At 36.8% G+C, this 23,146-nt stretch overlaps 1 protein-coding gene across 1 annotated transcript in view; it reads right to left on the bottom strand.

Annotated features, from left to right (window-relative positions):
• LOC103088729 (histone deacetylase 9-like) overlaps positions 1-9,897 on the bottom strand; it is a 208,485-nt gene extending 198,588 nt beyond the window's left edge. Inside the window, exons 1-4 of the mRNA XM_007455394.1 lie at positions 9,846-9,897; positions 9,514-9,601; positions 3,783-3,902; positions 3,373-3,470 (exon numbers count right to left, since the gene is read on the bottom strand). Coding sequence (XP_007455456.1) covers positions 3,373-3,470; positions 3,783-3,902; positions 9,514-9,601; positions 9,846-9,847 — 308 coding nt within the window. The 5' untranslated portion in view covers positions 9,848-9,897. The remainder of the gene's footprint in view (positions 1-3,372; positions 3,471-3,782; positions 3,903-9,513; positions 9,602-9,845) is intronic.
• Positions 9,898-23,146: the final 13,249 nt, after the last annotated feature.

Below are 23,146 nucleotides of genomic sequence, written 5' to 3'. Positions count from 1 at the left end.
TGAACCCGTGCCCCCTGCATCGGCAGGCGGACTCTCAACCACTGCGCCACCAGGGAAGCCCTAGAGCATAGATTTTAGAGCCACATCATGACCCTTCCATATAGTAGTTCTGTGGCTTATACAAACCACTTAAGAAATAGCCATGATGTCTATAAAATTTATAATCTAGAACCAGCATGTAAGACCTTAATACAAATACCCATAATTATTTAATAAAATGATAACCTCAGAAACATATTTTAGGTGAACATAGAAGATATTTAAAATTATTTGAAGATTTTAAAACCTCTTGAGAAAAATCTGAATCATAACCTTCAATTATTTCAGAGATGAATGATAACTACAAGGAAGAAACAACTAATTATCTGAACTAATTTAGATATTCTATTATATTTTTAAAACTATCTTTAAAACTTATAGCAAACATGAAAATGTTTGGTTTGCCTGCAATTTTCTTTTTGCCACAGAAAAAAACACATAATAGAGACCACAAACGCAATATATATGCAAATTTAAAATTAGCAGCCATCTTATATCCTATTATAAATGGAGTTTCAGAGAGGCTTTCCTTACAAAGATACTTATCATAGTCCAGAAACAATTAAAAATTAAGAAAAAATAAAAGGTACCATTTACTTTTCTCCCAACCTCTGTATTCCACACCCACGCACAGATACCAGAAAGAGCTTTAGTTTCCATACTTAGAAAAAGGATTATATTAAGAAGGATATGCTTATAAAATAATACTGCATTAAAAATTATTTGGGAGTCTATCGTACTAGAGCCCAAAATTAGAAAGAAATTTATATATTTAGATGGGCACTCTTTGCCTGCAAAAGACTTTATGAAGTGTGATCTGTATACCTGCCACGCAATCCCACCCTCACACTCTTGAGCCCACAGAGCAAGATCATTTTATGGCTCCATGCTTTTCACAGTCTATTCTCTCTGCCTCGTATGAATCCCCCTACTCCAATTCTTTTACCCCTTGTAAACTCCCACTCATCTTTGAAAGCACAGGTTGAACAATACTTGATGAAGCCTTTCCCGAAACCCTTCAGGAAGAATTCATGATTTTATCCTCTTTATGTCTAAGGACATCTGTTCACTAGAACAATAAGTATCACTTCTATTATGTTCCCTGAGAGCAAACTGGCTCTAAATTCCAAGTGCTCGCCATTGTTCCTGGCATATACTAAGTGTTCAATGAATATTTTTTGAATGAAGGACTTACTTTCTTGATTCCTCCTTAAAAAGTTTACAAGTATTTCTAGCTATACACATTGAGCAGCAAGCAGACATGGTATAGTTAAAAACTGACAGAATTATTATAGTTTAAATCTGGTTCTTAAATAACTATGAACATTAAAAGTCACAATTTTACATTTCTGCAGCCTAGCTAAATAATGCTGCTTCTCCTCTAATTAAGCCTGGATATGGTGACCACACTGGGAAGTTTAAAAAAGTTTTCTAAAATAAAGTGTCCACATTCCAGGCAGAGAAGGTGCCATTCTTGGGGACGTTCAAACACTTTCAGGAGCACTTGATTCACTAAACCATTTCAGTGAAAAATCAATAGTGTACACTTAATATCTGTTTTCACATTATTTAACGTAATTGTTGTGTTCAAAGGGGTTCTTTTAAAAAAATCTCATCTACCATTAACTTTGTCATGAGAGAACAAACAGATACAAAATATTAATTATCCTTCCCTGCTGTGAATGCATAATGCATTCTTATGTAAAGCAACAGTACCACAAATAGTATTATGATAATAAAAAACTAGTAATTCTATGTTGCAGACCAATGACTATGATCATATGCTATGGTAAAGTTGAGAACTTAATGTGTGTATCATGTAAGTTACTAGGTCAACTTGGTAAAGAGGCAAATAAATTCATATGTGAGATAATATAAAAATCTATTATCCCATTAGAGTTCCTTTAAAACATTAATAATGTTTTGTTAAGTTGCAAAAAGAATTCATAATATTGAAACCCCTATAGTTTCTTAATATAATTGTTTACTTTTACTGCTGATTAACACAAGATATCTACATAGACAACCCAAGTCAAAATAAATAAACTTATTTCACCTATTTTTCCTATAAATACTAAAGATACATGTACTATTTATAGAACATGTACATTTTTTCAAAGTACAAATCTGAAATATGAGAATTTTCCTCAAATGTCAAGACAATATATTTATTTTAATGTATATTCTTAAAAATAGCAATTTTCTATCATTTTTCCTGGGCCTGTTTTCAAATGAGAAATGACTCTCAAAGGAGAAATTGAAGTATGAATGATACACAGGACAACAGAAACCCATCAAAACTTTACTGATTAAAAAATTTTCTTATCTATTTCAGATGCGTTGGCAACAGGATTTTTCCCTTGGGAATTTATAATTGGTAAATTAGCCAAAGAAAAGAATGCTTCAAAAATTTCTTATCATGCAGTTGTTTGCTTTTGCTTCAAATAAACAAAACATCCAAAATTCATGCAGTACCAATAGGTTAAAATCTCCTAAAATCTTGCAAGTGAGGCACATATTGACATAATCTGCTATTTCCCTTAAAACAGAGACCTTTCCAAACACCGAATAAAATTTTAATCCCAGAGAATAAATGCCTTAAAAAACTATATCCAAAACAACAACTTTTAATTTATTGTATTTCTTGTTTCAACTAATTTTTAGAGCTCTTTAGAAAAAAAGTAGCAATGTGCATATATTAATATACACTTTAATTACTGCCTACATTTTCTAAAGAAACTGGCAACAACCAATTAATCAGTTGGTGTTTTAATGTGAGAGCGAAAATACACATATTATGATAGGGAAAAGCCATTTACTTAACCATGAAGTGAGACTGCCTAGGCCAATGTTCCTTGGAACTAAGAATGCCAAGTGGTGCTATGTGTAAAACTATGTGCAAAAAATTCTTTAGTCCAGTGAAGTTTGCGAAATGTCTGTTCAAAAAAGTTAAATAGGTAGTGAAGGAATTCCCAGAGCGGTTAATATGCTAATGTCCATTCTAAATCACATCATATGTCATAATAGGCAGAATTTTCCAGAATACTTAATAATAAAATCTTTTTTCCCCTTTTTTTTTTTTTGCAGAAAGAGGGGAACATTCCTGTCCATTGACTTCAACTAGGTCTTGATGTACCTTTTTTTGGTACACATACTCCTTAAGTGGCTTTGTAGCAATATATTCAGGGCCCTCAAACCAAACATTTTTTGGAGCTTTAATAGAATGACTCCTTTAGCTACTTTACCTTAGTTAGAAATTTACATTTCTCTTTTACATTTGGGGTTGTTTCATTTGTTTTCTAATTTTCCACTTTCAGAGAAAGAAGTACCAACCTGAACGCTTCAAGGTACTCAGTATCTCCCATGGGGGGATCAAGGCCACCTGTCCAGGCAATATTTATATTGTATCCTTCTCCAAGGCCTGTTCCAACCTAGGAAGAGAAAAACCACACCACAGTGGGTAGAGAAGAGCGCAGGGAAGAAGCAAGAACAGAGGAAAACAAACACGTGTGAGCTCTTGAAATAAACATCAAACAACATGTCAAATCAGCCCAACTTTGCTTGACAACCAGTGCTCTGGGTTATGCACTTGTTCTGCACTAGTTCCTGGTCCCGTGGGACAGTTCAGTAAATCTTGTGTAATTTAAAACACCAGCAAAGGACAAGAAAATTAGGGGTAATCATGCAATGCAATTACCTGAAAGATACAAATAAAAGTGGGGCTCTAAAGAAATAAACCGAACCTCATTTGGGGCTCCACTGCCAGGGAAAAAGTTCCCTTCATCATAGCGATGGAGTGAAATATACAGGATGCTGGGGTCAGCATAAAAGGCCTGCTGTGTACCATTTCCATGGTGAACATCCTACAGGGGGGAAAAAAAAAAAAACAGATGACAAATACAGTCGTGTCTCACTCTGTGTGGAGACAACTTTTCTAATTTCTAGTTCTCTGTCTTTCTACCCCACCCTCCTTCTCATTTGCTGTCTTGTATGTCCCTCTTTCTTTCTCCTGTTCAGCTTGCTTCCACACCACCCCCTTTACTTCCTGAACTTTCAGGCAAATTACCCTTTAATGCACTCATTTTTTAAACTGGCTTCTAAAAATCAGGAAACCACAGCAAACATGCCCTGGAGACTCCAGATGAGCAGTCATTGAGAAAGCCCAGTCCTTTGGTACAATTAGATATTTATACACCGGCCCTTTGTACTCTTTGCTTCAGTGATGGAATCTCACATCCTGTTTTATGGAGGAATTTTATGACTTATTAACTGCCAACAGTTCATAACCCCTTAGGCTTAATTAACTAGCCTCATTGGCCTCTGAAGAAAGACTAATGTTTAAACTACAAACTAGTATTCTGCAGAAGGATCTATGGCTTACAGAGCATTTTCGCAATTCTTGACAGAACACTAAACATACGTGTATGCATTGATTTGCCAAGTCCCACCATTAAGGTCAAAGGCTTTGCAACCAGCTGAGTAAATTGGCTTTCTTGAAGCGTTCAATTCAGTTAGCAGTCCCTCAGCAGTTAGAATGACTTCAAAAGAGATGCCAGATGCAAAAAGGACTTCATACTTTATTTTGGTAAAATCGTGAAGGCAAGAGTCAAAGACACAGGAGCGTGAGTTCATTACCTATTAAATCATTTGGGCCAAAGCAGAAAGATGGCATGGGCCTTTATGCAATCTTGTCCAATCTGCCTAAGTTTAATATTATATTATGGCTCTCTTCCCAGCCTCCTCCTTCCTATTTTTTCTTTCTCCACACCACTCCCCCTTCCCACAGGAAAAAAAAAGGGGCCTGTTTCATTAAAATGAAAGAAAAAAAATTCTTAGGACATTTGTATTTGATAATGATTCAAGACTTAATAGTTCTTTTTTTCTAATTGTTTTATGATATAAACATGCTGGAATTGATAAAAGATATAGGAAAAATAAAACCAATAGCATTTTTAAAAACGTCCTTACTAAAAGACCCCAAGTGTCAAGAGTCTCAGTTAATATGGTTCCTAATAGCTTCTGAACAAGATAAAATAAATGACTCATAAAAGTGAATAACCTATATATTTGTATTTAATATAATATTACTGCTACATGTGTAACATTTATAGTTTCAGCTTCTGTTATAAAAAAAAGTATTGGTCACTTGTAACTACTTACTTACACTGTACTTTATTTTATATCAGGAAGAATCACACTATTTTCAACAATGATTCCTACAATTTTTGCGTCAGGTACCATATTAAACATCTTGCATAGATTATTTAACATTTATATGCGGTATATGATATTATCGCTGATTTAAAAGGTAAGTAGACTGAGACTTGGAGAGCTTCAGTTATTTTTCAAGACAGGGTCTTGAATCCACTTCTCACTCCAAAGGCCAAACTCATAACCATTATGCTGTTAACTTACACTTACATTCATTATCTCTTTGATCTTCTTAGAAAACCTATGAAGTGAGACTGGTGGTCATTATTGCTCCTTATTGAGGTTTATATAACTTGTCTCCACTTCAACCTCCAGCCAGAACTCCCTCACTAGACACTTCGAAAACCTCCTTTTGGTGGGTTCTAAAAGCAGTGAGCTTGCTATCCACAGTGTAGACATACACTAATCTTCCCCCCTTTTACATAGTACACATACCCAAAATCAATTAAGGAATCATAAAATATTTGGAAAGAAAGGCATCTTTCCAGAAACTTGTACTGACTAAAGGCATACACACATATCAGGAAAAAAAAATAGTTTACTGGAAAATATATATAGTAATTCTTGGATTTCTGACCGTTTAAAGGAAAGGAAGGAGGAAATAGCAAAACTTGTCCTTTATGAGAACAAAAATGATACAATTTAATCCACAATGTCTTGAATTTGCTACTGGATACCTAGAGGATGGACAAACAAAATATTTTGAAAAATAACAGTGATAGAATGTTTGCATTGCTACTACAGGATAGAATTTTTAGTCAGCGTTGTAAGAAAAATTTTTCACTGGGCCTAGATACATCCACAGTTTGAAAACCAAAAAACTATTGCCTTGATGTTGTAAAGGTTTATGTAAGAAGGTCAAATAAAAGATAATTTGTCTTAGATATAAAATAATATGTTCTTCAAAAATGTGTTGGGTGCTTATTGTTGCACAAATTTCAGAATAAGAAATATACTCTTGCCCACAGCACAGTAAGGTTTCAACAGATATTATTTATTAAAATTCACAAACCCATTCTAAAAATACTTGGATAATTCTTGATTCCATATTTATATTCACAAAGCATTTAGAGATAAAGGTAAGTCCAAATGTGCCTTTTGTTTTGGGCAACAACTTATAATTTTGAGAGTATTTTTCCAGTTTCTCTGAAAATATAAATACAAACTACTTACTGGTCAGATATGATCTGAGGATTTTTTCTCCACAGGAACAAATATATACTATATCAATATAAGACAATTATTGGTGATTATGAGGACTTACTATAGTAAGGAAATGAACCAAATCATCAACAGCCTCAAAATAGATCTTGTATCTAAGATTTGCTGGGAAATACTGAAAAATAATTTCGCTATTTTACTGGTTAACGATATACTGTGAAAATTTATTCTATACAAGGATTTAGAGCCAACATGTTTTCACTACAATGTTAAAATAGCTCTGAATAAATTATATATTCTATCAACTAATGTTATCACTTATAATTATTTAGTACGGGCACTTGCAACAATCCTTTGGTCAAGTTTGGTGCTTGACCAAAAATGGAACTGCCTAAAATCTATGGACATTTGAAGTGTCTTTTTTTTTTTTTTTTTTAATGAAAATAGCCTAAAATATATTATTTTCGACTGAAAGTCACATTACATAAAAGCTACCTGAGTCATTCAGGCAAATCCTACTTCTAGGACAGGTTCACGCCCTGAACACAACGGCCAGTCTCTTGCAAGCTGAAAAGCAAGTGCACCTGCTCTCTTTTCTCACCAATCTGCGTATCTTTGGAATCTTCCCCAGAAGAAGAACTGGAATGAATAAGCTCCACAGATCAACTAGAATCATTCCTGCCTAAAATACTCAACGCCTCTGATATTTGGCTGTGGCTTCAAATAGGGGGTGAATTAGAGCTCTCTGTTACTAGGCATCTAAAAAAATGTGGAATCTAGCTGCTCAAACAATGGAGTAGCTCTGCCTTCTGTTGGCCTAGGAATTGATGGAGCTGGTTCATACCATTTAGCTAAAGTTAGTGACTTTGTATATGCAGGAATGAAGTTCTTCTGCCACTGAAGAACCTTCACTTTTCCTCTGCTAACTTGCAGAACAGACCTGTCAGCCAGGGAGAACGGATGTCTCAGCGCCACGTGGCACTTTAAAACTTCCTTCTCGGCAGCTGGAAGAAACAGGGGAATTTCCTCAAAGTATCCCTGCAGCTGCAGAATTTGGAAGACTTGAAAGTAAGAATATGAGGGCTGGTGGTGATCTCAGAGGCAACCCTTTGGACAGAACTTCATACGTTTAGAGAATATAAAACAAAAACTTCTCTTTTACTATAGCCTGTTGGGAAATCAGTATCCTTTACGTGGGATAATGGAGCAAATTCATAATCAAAGGCCAGTAAGCTTACAGGACACTCCTTATAGCTACCAAGCAACTTAATTTATAAATCATATCAAATTACATCCAACAATCTTTTATTCTTATATTCATGTACAAAAACAAAACCTTACACACAAACCCTCTGAGGTACAAAATATTCATCTATCACAAGCCAGGCATTTTAGCCTTCAAGTCTCTTGTACAATTCATTGCTTTAGAGTTTGGATGTCACAAATGTGGTTTTAAAGAGCCTCTTAACAGTTATTATCTTCATAGTAGAGAGATTCCTCAGAAAGTAATACTAAAAAATTCTTAAGGATAGGGTGACAGTTTAACAATCTCCTTCCTGAATAATTGTGACAAATTTAGAAAGCATAGAAAAATTTTCCCACAATCCTTGGTCTTCGTCTGCTACCTTTCTTCAAGTTTTTCGCTTATCTTTCGAGCAAAACTTAAGAGTTCTAGAAACATATTAAATATTTTTTAAATTTACCATCTTATAAATCATGCAAGCCAATGATTATTAATTATTTAAAACGTCATTTTGTATATACATGGGAAAATAGGTACTGATGTCCTCATTTTTGTAAAATTTTAAGACCTTGCTGCTGTAGTATATCTAGGCCTTCAACACATTTCTTTAATGTTGAACTACGACCTATACTGAAACTTAAGCATGTTTGGAAAATACATGGGAAGTTGGGTTTCAATACTCTCAGCACCAAAGAACTTGCAGAAAGGCTACACTACAGGATGTGGAAAATAACCATTCCTACCAAACAGTACAAATGGTTATCAGTCTTTCATTCCTTTTATCTTCATTTTAACTTGACTAAGTATTTCTTCACATGGCTTGGTTTGTGCTCTCTCGACCCTTTGGTGTGCCTGCTTAACTGAATCGGAGGGCAGGACAGGGAGGCCACGACTTCCCAATAAGATTTAATTATGAGTGCAGATATGAACAAGATTTAGACTATTAAGCTTTGCACTTCAAAAAAAACTTTTAACATATTTTGCCTTTAAATCTTTTATCACCTGCAAAAATTAATTAAGTGCAGATGTAGCAGGTTAGCTTTGGATGCCAGGGTTCATTTCCTGTCTATGCTTTGTCAGACAACCTATTACACCTCCTCGTGAACTGGAGGCAAACCAAAAACGGGGCTCATAAATCACCAGTCAGCTCTCTTTCACCCTTTCCTGGGTTGGTCCTTTTGTATGGGGCAGATCTCCAGCTCATTATTCACAAATATACTATAGACAACCTGCCAAGTGTCATCTGCATTTAAACAAACCATTTGTTAAACTAATTATAACTCCATTGTGTAAGAATGCATCATGTTAAAATGCAAGACTAATCTAATGCCTCTGACTTTTAATCACTCAGGGTTCCTGCCGGGAGTCATCCCAAACTGGCATACATGATCTGAGATCTTTTCAGAAAAAATGACATGCTGACTTGTTTTAATAATACCACTGTTGCACAACAAGCAATATGATTGCTAACCAGGGGAAGTGGCCAATTGGTTACCAAAGCAACAGCATTCTTTCCAGCACATCTGACTATTTAAAGTCTATATTCTGCAGGGAAAAGTAAATTCAGGTTCTGTTGGGTTATTTTAACTGTGGAAGTATCAATTCATTTAAGCATCATAAAAGTTGCCCTGATCTGCGCCTTCTTCTCATTAAATTGCAGTTAACACCATGAAAGTGAAACGTGAATGTTTATGGTTTCAGAACTACAATCCTGAATTTAATGAGTTTCCACATTCAAAGGAAACACACCCTTCAGTTGTTTGCAAGTGCGAAAAGCAAGGCAACCTAAAAGAGAAATACAAATACACTCCCTTTTATCTAGAGTCACTGAAAATGCAGCTCTGGCCAGGAATACATACCAGATCTACAATCAATATCTTGCTTATATTTAGTTGGTCTCTCAAGTATTTGGCGGTAATTGCAACTGAATTAAAAAAGCAGAACCCCCTGCGGAATAGAGAAGAACAGAGAAATAAGAAAGCAAATCAGCCAGGAAAACCATTATAAATAATGTTCAGAGCATTTTTTAAAATGCTATATGATCTCTGAAGCCATAAATCTGCTTCTGGGAGTACCTCGCAAGATTTCTCAGTCCATCTGCTAACAATTAGAGGCTTCAGAGACATGCACGGGGCAGGTGACCGCCAGGAACCGTGGCGCTTGGAGATGGGCAACAGTCCCTGGTACTTACATGGCTGTGGATTCTTCAGCGTGATGGCCTGGGGGCCTCACAACAGCAAATCCATTCTGTAAGAACAAGACAGATTTTCATTGATCAGATAGGAGAGGATTGCTTGGATCTCCATGTACTACAGAGCATCAGGCACACACAAAAAGACTGAAATCTGTAAGAGGCTTCAGAGCTTGTTTTCTTGCCCCCATTACCATTTCACAGAATGAACAGAAACAATACATATGATCACATTTTCTCAGATCATGTCTCAAAAAGAAGGCTCCCACAGAGCCAGGGGAAGAACGGGGATTTGGGAGTTGTACCTAGCTGGCAAATGTGTACATCAGCTGTTACACTAGCATGATTCATTTTCAAGAACAACTTCTCATTTTATGACACCAACATCCTAGAGAGGGAGAACAAATTCATTTTCGGTGCAGGTTTGGGTCAAAGTTCGGAAAGACCATGGAGTATCCAAAGTGAAAATTCTTTAGCTGGATTTCCTCAATGATAATTTCCACTCCAACGTCAGCAAAATGATAAATTTACACTCACACACTCACATACACACAAAAGAAACCCCAGAAAGGTGAAAAAGAGAACAATGGAAAGCCCATATTTCTTCCAGTCTATAAATTTAGCTTGGATGACTGCCAAGACTTGCAACTTTATTGGATTCCCTAAGTCAATTTCTAGCCCACGTTCTGGAATTTTATAAAGAATTCCAGGGCTGAGTAGCAATCAGATCTATCCATGATCAAGGAATGCCTTAACCTCCAGATTAGTTGGAATGCATCACGGAAAGCTGAAGTAACTCCAGCATGAAGGCAGGGAACTATAAATCCTTGCAAAGCCAGCATGCTCAGAAAAGCTGGGCTGCTTGACGTGAAAAAAGAAATCATTTATCAGATGGCTCACACCACCTTTCACTTAACTATGATACAAGTAACATGCTCAGGACAGAATGTTTCTTTAATATACAATCCTAAAACTTTTGAAATAATTTTAATATACCCCAGGGATATTTTTTCCCAGATCTTACTACAAGCATAAAGATAGTCTCAAGAAAAATAACCTATTCCCAAAGGCTGTAAATATACATAAATTTTTCTAGAACATAATGGTAATTAACACACAATGAGTTAATTTGCTATATATTTTGATGGGCATATACATAATGATAATCCCAGAAGCAAATTAGAAGTCAATAACACAATACCAATTACAAATCTAGGAATAATGATAAACATACTCCCTATGCTTGTTCTCAAGCAAGTTACTATCTCTGTGGCTATAAAAGATTAATATAAAAGAAACTATTAATGAACAACACAAGACAGTAGAGAGTGCAATTTTAAGATTGTGGAGTGAAACTCTAGAGTGCTACATGACTTCTGAGAATGGAGAATTCTGTAAAGATTAGATATGTGCGATATGTTTTACTGCGAAAACAGTAGTTAGGGTGAAAATAACAACCAATATAATACAAAGCAAGATAATTAGCATGTAACAAAATTTTACAATTAGATTAACAATACTAATGATCTTTTATAATTCAATTAAAAATACTATGTTTTGTGTATTAAAGGGAATGACTAGACAATACAAAGGAGAAAACATCCAGTAATCAATAACTATAAGAAAAAATATTCACCTTAATTAGTAATCAAATACAAGCAGATGAAAATCCCAATGGGAAGCCATTTTTCCACTTAGGACATTAAAACTTTAAAAAATATTCCATGCTGACAATGGAGGGGTGCCTATATACTGATAAATGATGTATGCAGGAGGATAATTTATTATAGTCTTTCTGGAAAATAATCTACCTCTATACATTTAGAGCCTTTATAAAACATTTACCCTTTGAACTAGTAATCTACTTAAAAGATTTTTGCTCTAAAGGTGTTATTAATTGTGTAGACAGGTATTTATGTAAAAGATAATGTTTTATTTACAATAGGAAAAATGGGAATTATCTAAGTTGGTTAATATTAGGAGAATGGTTAAATGAAATATGGTACATCTATACCACAGAATATTAGAGAGCCATTAAAATTTTGTTATAAATATTTAGTGGAACAGTAAAGACTTAGCAATTTACAAGTACTGGTGTTGAAAATAATACATACAGCATGATATATCTGAGTGACAGTATTACGTGGATTATATTTAATTTATAATTTCAAGTATTTTCCAAATGGTTTTACAAAAAACGTCAATTATTTCAGAATGAAAAAATACTATAAAACAAAGAGAAAGTTGAGAGGTAAATTTTAAAGGGTCTTACAAGAAGAGTTGTGTTCATAAAGGTGAAAAAGGACTTAAATGGTATTCTGGGCAGGGGGAAAAGCATAAACATGGCTCAGAGAAAAAGGGTTTTAGAAAGTATTATGTACAGAAAATGAACCTGAATAGAGCTCATGTTCATGTTAAGGGAAAAAAAATGGAAGTGGAATCATACAGGTAACTAGCTAGATTATAGAAGACAAAAAGCCAAGCAGAATTTAATTCCATCTTCTTCTTTTCTCTTTTGGCCAAATTCCTTGAACAAAAAGTCTGCCTTTCACTTTACAGTTGTCTTCAGTCACCTCTACCACTTTGCTCAACTACGTGATTTTAGATCGAAAATTATCTTCTTTCCAATAACAAATATTTTCTTAGTTATCATGATCCACCCAAACTTTCCAATGTGTTCTCAGGAATGGCAAACTCCCCTACATTTTCCAAGTCTTTTCTGAGGGGCCCCCGCCTTTCATTAGTTGAAACCTGGCAAGGCTGCTTCTCCCATAATATGCTCAGGTGGTAGCTATTTCCTCTCTCACATCTCACCAACCTGCCTGCAGCAGAAGATGGAGCTTGTGTTCTCCTTTCTCATGGCTGCTTTGAGACCATGAAGCCCACTGCACCAATGCTCCACAACACTTTCTTGTAAAACAGGATTAGATCACCCAGAAAGAGAGAAGACAGAACACAATTAAGATGACTGAGTCCTGGGGTAGTCCAGCTCTCTTTCCCTCCTGTTGGACTAGAGGAGTTGTTAGTCCTGCTAGAATCTATCACCTGCGGTTAGGATACCATCCCCTCCTACTTTTCCACTATCATTTATGTTTTCCTCACTAACATATTAAATTCATATTAAAATCCCCAATTATATACATTTCATCAAGATTTAAATAGGCTCAAGTTCCTGCCATCTTAAAAATAAAATTATATATATGTTAACTAAGACAATACAAATACACACACCCACACTATATATATACATATATATATACATATATATATGTATATATATATATGTATATATATATATATCCATCCTTACTTTGATTGACCCTTCTAACCGCCACATGTCTTTTCTTCCCCTTTAAAACTCTTGAAAACGTGGTCTGACCTGCTTTCTCTTTTTGCCTTTTCCTCACCTCTGCCTCAGTCACCTATCTCTAACTTATCTTCCACCTCCATTAGTCCATTAATGAAGCTTTTACTAAGGTCACCAATAGCCTCCACGTCATTAAATCTAATGAGATTTTTATGCTCTCAGGCTACTTGGTCTCATTAGCTTTCAACACTACTGGCTACACCTTCCTTTTTAAAAGATTCTCTTCTGTGACTTCATACTCTCCTGGTTTCTTTATCTCTCTTTCAACTTCCTAATCAGTCTCCCTTAAGGCTCATACTCCTCAATCTGCTCATTAAATACTGAAGTTACTCAAGGCCCAGTCTTAGGCTTCTCCTCTCCTCTTTCTATACTTACTTCGTAGGCAATGGCACAACTCTCACGGAATTCAATTACTACCCATCATCAGATACTTCACAGATTTTTATTTCCAGGATGAACCCTGCTCTGAGCACCAAAATACCAGCCCACTTCCTTGATATCTTCGCTGGGATATACCAAAGTCACTTCAAATTCAGAATATCCAAGATCAAACTCCTGATCTTCTCGCAGCCTTCCCTAACTTACCAATGATACCATGATTCATCCAGTAGCTCAAGTCAGGGACCAGTGAGTTATCCTTAATGGCTCCTTCTCCCTATTGTTCTTCTATCTCATTTTAATTCATGACCAATTCCTGTTGATTTTGCTTTTAAATATCATTCAAACCTATGTACTTATATCTATATCCATTCCTTGAGTATTTTGCCTTTGGAATTTCTGCCTTTGTCTCCATCACTCAGTTAAATTTCTTAGCGATTTCAATAACCACACAGAATATCTATTCAATATCATGATTTCTTAGTTCTCTGACTCCTTGCCTTCCATAAATTTGTCTTCTATTTACAGCCATACTCCTACACCTTGCCATTACCGATAAATAACGACATCTCCTCCAAAATCTCAATGTCAAATATCCTACTCTCCTACTCTCCTATTTTCCAGTTGAGGCTTCAGCAGCACTGGACTTCCAATTCTTTGACGTTACTTAACTTTAAAACAAATTTTTTTTTTTATGTGGACCATTTTTAAAGTCTTTATTGAATTTGTTACAAGATTGCTTCTGTTTTCTGTTTTGGTGTTCTGGCCACGAGGCATGTAGGATCTTAGCTCCCCAACCAGGGATGGAACCCGCACCTCCTGCATTGGAAGGTGAAGTCTTAAGCACTGGACTGCCAGAGAAGTACTGACCTTACTTAACTTTTGATGTGCATCATTCAATCCCTAACACCATGTTCCCTTCCCTCCTTATCTGACTTAGACTTCACAGTCCATTATTATATTTACTTCCTTGCATATATTTTTAGACAACTTGTCCTTTTTTCCCTCCAACATACTCCCCTGGTGTATTGGTCTGCTAGGCTCCCAAAATAAAATACCACAGGCTGGGTGCCTTAAACAACATAAGTTTATTTCTCTTAGTTCTGGGGGCTGGAAGTTGAGATTAAGGTTTGGCAGGGTTCAGTTTCTGTTGAGAGCTTTCTTCCTGGCTTGCAAATCCATCTCCTTTGTCCCTGGAGTCCTCACTCAACGCCATTCTCTGAGTGCATGTATACAAGCACAGAGAGAACTATGGTGTCTCTTCCACTTCTTATAAGAACACCAACCCTATTGCATTAAGGTCCCACCCTCATGAAATCATGCAACCTTTATCATTCTCTCACAGACCCTTTCTCTAAATTTGGTCACATGGGGAGTTAGGGCTTCAACATATAAATCTTGGGGGACACAAATATTCAGTCCACAACATACTTTTAGTCACTTTGTCCTTTTCTTTCTTCAACATACTCCCCTGGTAAAACTGTAACTCTGATTAAACACAACTTGCATCTGCTCTGTTCCTACACCTAAGCATATATAAAACCCACACGCCTGGTCTTCCTTTAAATTCACGATTAGAACCCTCAGTAGGCTCTTCATGATGCCTACCAATCATACTATATTCCTTAGTCGATTAACTCTCCAAGCCTTTCGTATGGTATTTCTACCTTCTTCTCTTTCTTCAAATCTCCACTAACCCCTACTCACCCTTTACCCTTTGTGATGACTTTGCTTCTGATTTCACTTATAAAATGGAAGCAATTAGAATAAAATTTCCTCATCCTTCCATAATAAACTCTAACCATTTACTAGTCCCCAATAAGATCTAAGGGCAATTAATTTTCCTGTGCTGCTTCTCTTACCTATTCAAAGACATAGTACCTATATTTTCCCCTTCTCTCTACAATATCATTTATTATTTCATCTGTTAGATTATTGCCACCACAGTAAAAACATATTTATTTTTCCTCTTAATATAAACAAAAACAAAATGACAAATGAGTATTATATTATAATGTTATAATGTAATACATAACACAAAAATAATATAATGCAAATAATATGATAGATAATAAACTCCAATATTTGATATTCATTTAATCCAAAAATATCTGAGGGCAGATAATATTATTATTCCTATATCACAAATGAGGAAACAAAGTCACAGAAAGACTAAAGAACTTGCTTTAGGTTCATGTCTAGCAAGTGACAGCTGGGATTCCATCTCACACACTCTGACACCTAAGAACAAGCATTTAAGACCAACCACATTGCACAAATGATCTGGCCTCTGCCCACTTTTTTTTTTTTTTTGCATTTTTAAAATTTATTTTTTAACATCTTTATTGGAGTATAATTGCTTTACAATGTTGTGTTAGTTTCTGCTGTACAACAAAGTGAATCAGCTATATTTATACACATATCCCCATATCGCCTCCCTCTTACATCTCCGCCAACCCTCCCTATCCAACCTCTCCACAAAGCACCGAGCTGATCTCCCTGTGCTATGCAGCTGCTTCTCACTAGCTAGCTATTTTACATTTGGTAGTGCATATATGCCAATGCTACTCTTTCACTTCTTCCCAGTTTACACCTCCCCCTCCCAGTGTCCTCAAGTCCATTCTCTACATCTGTGTCTTTATTCCTGTCCTGGCCCTAGGTTCATCAGAAGCAGTTTCTGTTTTTTTTTTTTTTTTAGATTCCATATATATGAGTTAGCATACAGTATTTGTTTTTCTCTTTCTGACTTACATCACTCTGTATGACACACTCTAGGTCCATCAACCTCACTACAAATAACTCAATTCCGTTTCCTTTTATGGCTGAGTAACATTCCACTGTATATATGTGTCACAACTTCTTTATCCATTCATGTGTCCATGGACACCTAGGTTGCTTCCATGCCCTGGCTATTGTAAATAGGGCTGCAATGAACATTGTGGTACATGACTATTTTGAATTATGGTTTTCTCAGGATATATACCCATCAGTGGGATTGCTGAGTCATATGGTAGGTCTATTTTTAGGTTTTTAAGGAACCTCCATACTGTTCTCTGTAGTGACTGTATCAATTTACATTCCCACCAACAGTGCAAGAGGGTTCCCTTTTCTCCACACCCACTTCAGCATTTATTGCTTGTAGATTTTTTTGATGATGGCCATTCTGACCGGTGTGAGGTGATACCTCATTGTACTTTTGATTTGCATTTCTCTAATGATTAGTGATGTTGAGTATCCTTTCATGTGTTTGTTGGCAATCTGTATATCTTCTTTCGAGAAAGGTCAATTTAGATCTTCTGTCCATTTTTTGATTTGGTTGTTTTTTTGATATTGAGCTGCATGAGCTGTTTATATACTTTGCAGATTAATCACTTGTCAGTTGCTTCATTTGCAAATCTTTTCTCCCATTCTGAAGGTTGTCTTTTCATCTTGTTTATGGCTTTCTTTGCTGTGCAAAAGCTTTTAAGTTTCATTAGGTCCCATTTGTTTATTTTTGTTTTTATTTCCATTTCTCTAGGAGGTAGGTCAAAAAGGATCTTGCTGTGATTTATGTCAAAGAGTGTTCTGTCTATGTTTTCCTCTAAGAGTTTTAGAGTGCCTGGCCTCGCATTTAGGTCTTTATCCATTTTGAGTTTATTTTTGTGTATGGTGTTCTAATTTCATCCTTTTACATGTAGCTGTCCAGTTTTCCCGGCACCACTTATTGAAGAGGCTGTCTTTTCTCCGTTGTATATTCTTATCTCCTTTATCAAAGATAAGGTGATCACAGGTGCATGGGTTTATCTCTGGGCTTTCCATCCTATTCCACTGATCTATATATCTGTTTTTGTGCCAGTACCATACTGTCTTGATTATTGTAGCTTTGTAGTACAGTCTGAAATCAGGGAGCCTGATTCGTCCAGCTCCATTTTTCTTTCTCAAGATTGCTTTGGCTATTCGGGGTCTTCTGTGTTTCCATACAAAAATTGTGGAATTTTTTCTATTTCTGTGAAAAATGCCAGTGGTAGTTTGATAGGGATTGCATTGAATCTGTAGATTGCTTTGGGTAGTATAGTCATTTTCACAATGTAGATTCTTCCAATCCAAGAACATGGTAAATCTCTCCATCTGTTTGTATCATCTTTAATTTCTGTCATCAGTGTCTTACAGTTTTCTGCATATATGTCTTCTGTCTCCTTAGGTAGGTTTATTCCTAGGTATTCTTTGTGTTGCAATGGTAAATGGGACTGTTTCCTTAATTTCTCTTTCAGATTTTTCATCATTAGTGTATAGGAATGAAAGAGATTTCTGTGCATTAATTTTCTATCCTGCTACTCTACCAAATTCATTTGTTAGCTCTGGTAGTGTTCTGATAGCATCTTTAAGATTCTCTATGTATAGTATCATGTCATCTGCAAACAGTGACAGCTTTACTTCTTTTCCAATTTGACTTCCTTTTATATCTCTTTTTCTTCTCTCATTGCTGTGGCTAAAACTTCCAAAACTCTGTGGAATAACATCAGTGAGAATGGGTAACCTTGTCTTGTTCCTGATCTTAGTGGAAAAGGTTTAAGTTTTTCACCACTGAGAATGATGTTGGCTGTGGGTTTGTCGTACATGGCCTTTATTATGTTGAGGTAAGTTCCCTCGATGCCTACTTTCTAAATAGTTTTTATCATAAATGGGTGTTGAATTTTGTCATTTCTGCATCTATTCAGATTATCATAAGGTTTTACCCTTCAGTTTGTTAATATGGTGTATCACATTGATTGATTTGCGTATGTTGAAGAATCCTTGCATTCCTGGGATAAACCCCACATGACCATGGTGTATGATCCTTTTAATGTGCTGTTGGACTTTCTTTGCTAGTAATTTGTTGAGGATTTTGCATCTATGTTCATCAGTGAAATTTGTCTATAGTTTTCTTTTTTTGTGACATATTTGTCTGGTTTTGGTATCAGGGTGATGGTGGTCTCGTAGAATGAGTTTGGGAGTGTTCCACCCTCTGCTATATTTTGGAAGAGTTTGAGAAGGATGAGTGTTAGCTCTTCTCTAAATGTTTGATAGAATTCGCCTGTGAAGCCCTCTGGAGCTGGGCTTTTGTTTGTTGGAAGATTTTTAATCACAGTCTCAATTTCAGTGCTTGTGATTGGTGTGTTTATATTTTCTATTTCTTCCTGGTTCAGTCTCGGAAGGTTGTGCTTTTCTAACAATTGGTCCATTTCTTCCTGGTTGTCCATCTTATTGGCATAGAGTTGCTTGTAGTAATTCCACATGATTCTTTGTATTTCTGCAGGGTCATTTTTTACCTCTCCTTTTTCATTTCTAATTCTGTTGATTTGAATCTTCTACCTTTTTTTCTTGATGAGTCTGGCTAACGGTTTATCAAGTTTATCTTCTCAAAGAATCAGCTTTTAGTTTTACTGATCTTTGCTATTGTTTCTTTCATTTCTTTTTCATTTATTTCTGATCTGATTTTTATGATTTCTTTCCTTCTGCTAACTTTGGGGTTTTTTTGTTCTTCTTTCTCTAATTGCTTTAGGTGTAAGGTTAGGTTGTTTATTTGAGATGTTTCTTGTTTCTTGAGGTGGGATTGTATTGGTTTAAACTTCTGTCTTAGAACTGCTTTTGCTGCATCCCATAGGTTTTAGGTCATCGTGTTTTCACTGTCATTTGTTTCTAGGTATTTTTTGATTTCCTCCTTGATTTCCTCAGTGATCTCTTGGTTAATTAGTAGGGTACTGTTTAGTTTCCATGTGTTTGTATTTTTTACAGATTTTTCCCCTCTAATTGATATCTTGTCTCATAGTGTTGTGGTCGGAAAAGATATTCGATATGATTTCAATTTTCTTAAATTGACCAAGGCTTGATTTGTGACCCAGGATATGATCTACCCTGGAGAATGTTCCACAAGCACTTGAGAAGAAAGTGTATTCTGTTGTTTTTGGATGGAATGTCCTATAAATATCAATTAAGTCCAACTTGCTTAATATATCATTTGAAGCTTGTGTTTCATTATTTATTTTCATTCTGGATGATTTGTCCATTGTCAAAAGTGAGGTTTCCCCTACTATGATTGTGTCACTGTCAATTTTCCCTTTTATGGCTGTTAGCATTTGCTTTATGTATTGAGGTACTCCTATGTTGGATGCATAAATATTTACAATTGTTTTATCTTCTTCTTGGATTGATCCATTGATCACTGGGTAGTATCCTTCTTTGTCTCTTGTAATAATCTTTATTTTAAAGTCTATTTTGTCTGATATGAGAATTGCTATCCAGCTTTCTTTTGATTTCATTTGCATGGAATATCTTTTTTCATCCCCTCACTTTCAGTCTGTTTATGTGTCTCTAGGCCTGAAGTGGGTCTCTTGTAGACAGCATATATATGGACCTTGTTTTTGTATCCATTCAGCCAGTCTATGTCTTTTGGTTGGAGCATTTAATCCATTTACATGTAAGGGAATTATCAATATGTATGTTCCTATTATCATTTTCTTAATTGTCTTGGATTTGTTTTTGTAGGTCTTTTCCTTCTCTTGTGTTTCCTGCCTAGAGAAGCTCCTTTAGCATTTGTTGTAAAGCTGGTTTGGTGGTGCTAAATTCCCTTAAGTTTTGCTTGTCTGTAAAGGTTTTAATTACTTGGTTGAATCTGAAAGAGATCCTTGCTGGGTAGAGTAATATTGGCTGTAGGGTTTTCCCTTTCATCACTTTAAATATGTCCTGCTACTCCCTTCTGGCTTGCAGAGTTTCTGGTGAAAGATCAGCTGCTATCCTTATGGGGATTCCCTTGTATGTTATTTGTTGCTTTTCCCTTGATGCTTTTAATATTTTTTCTTTGTATTTAATTTTTGATAGTTTGATTAATATGTGTCTTGCAGTATTTCTCCTTGGATTTATCCTGTATGGGACTCTCTGCCCTTCCTGGACTTGACTGACTATTTCCTTTTCCATATTAGGGACGTTTTCAACTATAATCTCTTCAAATATTTTCTCAGACCCTTTTTTTTCTCTTCTTCTTCTGGAACCCCTATAATTCAAATGTTGCTGTGTTTAATGTGGTCCCTGAGGTCTCTGAGACTGTCCTCAATTCTTTTCATTCTTTTTTCTTTATTCTTCTCTGTGGTAATTATTTCCACTATTTTATCTTCCAGGTCACTTATCCCTTCTTCTGCATCAGTTATTCTGCTATTAATTCCTTCTAGAAAATTTTTAATTTCATTTATTGTGTGGTTCATCATTGTTTGCTCTTTAGTTCTTCTAGGTCCTTGTTAAACGTTTCTTGTATTTGCTCCATTCTATTTTAAAGATTTTGAATCATGTTTACTATCATTACTTTGAATTCTTTTTCAGATAGACTGCCTATTTCCTCTTCATTTGTTTGGTATGGTTAGTTTTTACCTTGTTCCTTCATATGCTTCATATTTCTGTGTCTTCCCATTTTGCTTAACTTACTGTGTTAGGGGTCTCCTTTTCACAGGCTGCAGGTTCATAGTTCCTGTTGGTTTTGGTGTCTGCCCCCAGTGGGTAAAGGTGGTTCAGTGGGTTGTGTAGGCTTCCTGGTGGAGAGGACTGGTGCCTGTGTTCTGGGGGGTGGGGCTGGACCTTGTCTTTCTAGTGGGCAGGGCTGCATCCAGTGGTGTGTTTTGGGATGTCTGTGACCTTATTATGATTTCAGGCAGCGTCTCTGTTAATGGGCGGGGTTGTGTTCCTGTCCTGCTAGTTGTTTGGCATGGGGTGTCCAGCACTGGAGCTTGATGGCCGTTGGGTGGAGCTGGGTCTTAGTGTTGGGACGGAGATCTCCGGGAGAGCTCTCGCCAATTGACATTACATGGGGCTGGGACGTCTCTGGTGAGCCAATGTTCTGAACTTGGCTCTCCTACCTCAGAGGCTCAAGCCTGACACTCGGCCAAAGCACCAAGACCCTGTCAGCCACATGGCTCAGAAAAAAAGGGAGAAAAAGAAAGAAAGGAAGAAACAAACAAACAAAGAAACAAAGAAAGAAAGAAAGAAGAAAGAAAGAAAGAAAGAAAGAAAGAAAGAAAGAAAGAGAGGAAGGGAGGGAGGGAGGGAGGGAGGAAGGAAGAAAGAAAAGAAAGAAAGAAAAAGAAAGAAAGAAAGAAAGAAAGAAACAAGTAAAATATAATAAAGTTATTAAAATGAAAAATAAAAATATAGTATTAAAAAAATAAAAAGTAAAAAAAATAATAATAATAAAAAGAAAGAAAGAAAGAAGAGAGCACCGAAACCAAAGAACAAATCCACCAGTGATAACAAGTGGTAAAAAAATATACAAAAAATAAATAAAAAACGGACAGACAGAACCCTAGATAAAATGGCGAAAGCAAAGCTATACAGACAAAATCACACAAAGAAGCATACACATACACACTCACAAAAAGAGATAAAGGAAAAAATATATATTTTTAAAAAATGACGAGAGCAACCAAATCAATAAACAAATCTACCAATGATAATAATCCCTAAATTCTAAACTAAGATAAACATAAAACAGGACACAAATTAGGTGCAGAAAGCAAACCCCAAGTCTACAGTTGCTCCCAAAGTCCACCACTTCAATTTTGGGAGGATTCACTGTCTATTCAGGTATTCCACAGATACAGGGTACATCAAGTTGATTGTGGAGATTTAATCTGCTGCTCCTGTGGCTGCTGGGAGAGATTTCCCTTTCTCTTCTTTGTTCGCACAGCTCCTGGGGTTCAGCTTTGGTTTTGGCCCCACCTCTGCATGTAGGTTGCCCTCAGGCTTTCCCGCCCTGAGAGGATGAGGTTAAAGCAGAGGCTGATTAAGGGGCTCTGGCTCACTCATGCCAGGGGGGAGGTAGGGTTACGGCAGTTATAATTAGAATACAGGGCGAGCCTGCAGTGGTAGAGGCTGGCTTGATGTTGCGACAGCCTGAGGCACGCCGTGTGTTCTCCTGGGGAAGTTGTCCCTGGATCACGGGACCCTGCCAGTGGCAGGCTGTACAGGCTCCCGGGGTGGGAGGGAGGTGTGGATAGTGACCTGTGCTTGCACACCGGCTTCTTGATGCCTGCACCAGCAGCGTTAGCACTTGATGCTCATCTGTGGTGTCTGAGCTGATAGCCATGGCTCGCGCTGGTCTCTGGAGCTTGTTTAGGTGGTGCTCTGCCTTCTGTGGGTAGACGGGGAGGAATCCCCTCTCCTCGTGCACCCCGAAACAATGGTCTCTTGACTCTTATGCAGGCCCAGACTTTTTCCCGGACTCCATCCTGGCTAGAGGTGGCACACTAGCCCTCTTCAGGCTATCTTCACGCAGCCAACCCCAGTCCTCTCCCTGGGATCTGAACTCCAAAGCCTGAGCCTCAGCTCCCACCTTCCACCCGCCCTGGCAAGTGAACAGACAGGCTCTCAGGCTGGTGAGTGCTGGTTGGCACCGGTCCTCTGTGCAGGAGTCTCTCCGCTTTGCCCTCCGCACCCCTATTGCTGCGCTCTCCTCCATGGCTCTGAAGCTCCCCCACCCCCGCCACCCCCCGTCTCTGCCCGCGAAGGGGCTTCCTAGTGTGTGGAAACTTTTCCTCCTTCACAGCTCCCTCCC

Source organism: Lipotes vexillifer, unplaced genomic scaffold (assembly GCF_000442215.2).
Source record: "Lipotes vexillifer unplaced genomic scaffold, Lipotes_vexillifer_v1.1 scaffold1314, whole genome shotgun sequence".
NCBI classification, from domain to species: Eukaryota; Metazoa; Chordata; class Mammalia; order Artiodactyla; family Lipotidae; genus Lipotes; species Lipotes vexillifer.
Note: the sequence above shows the minus strand (reverse complement) of the source record. Positions and strands in the feature narration are given on the sequence as shown.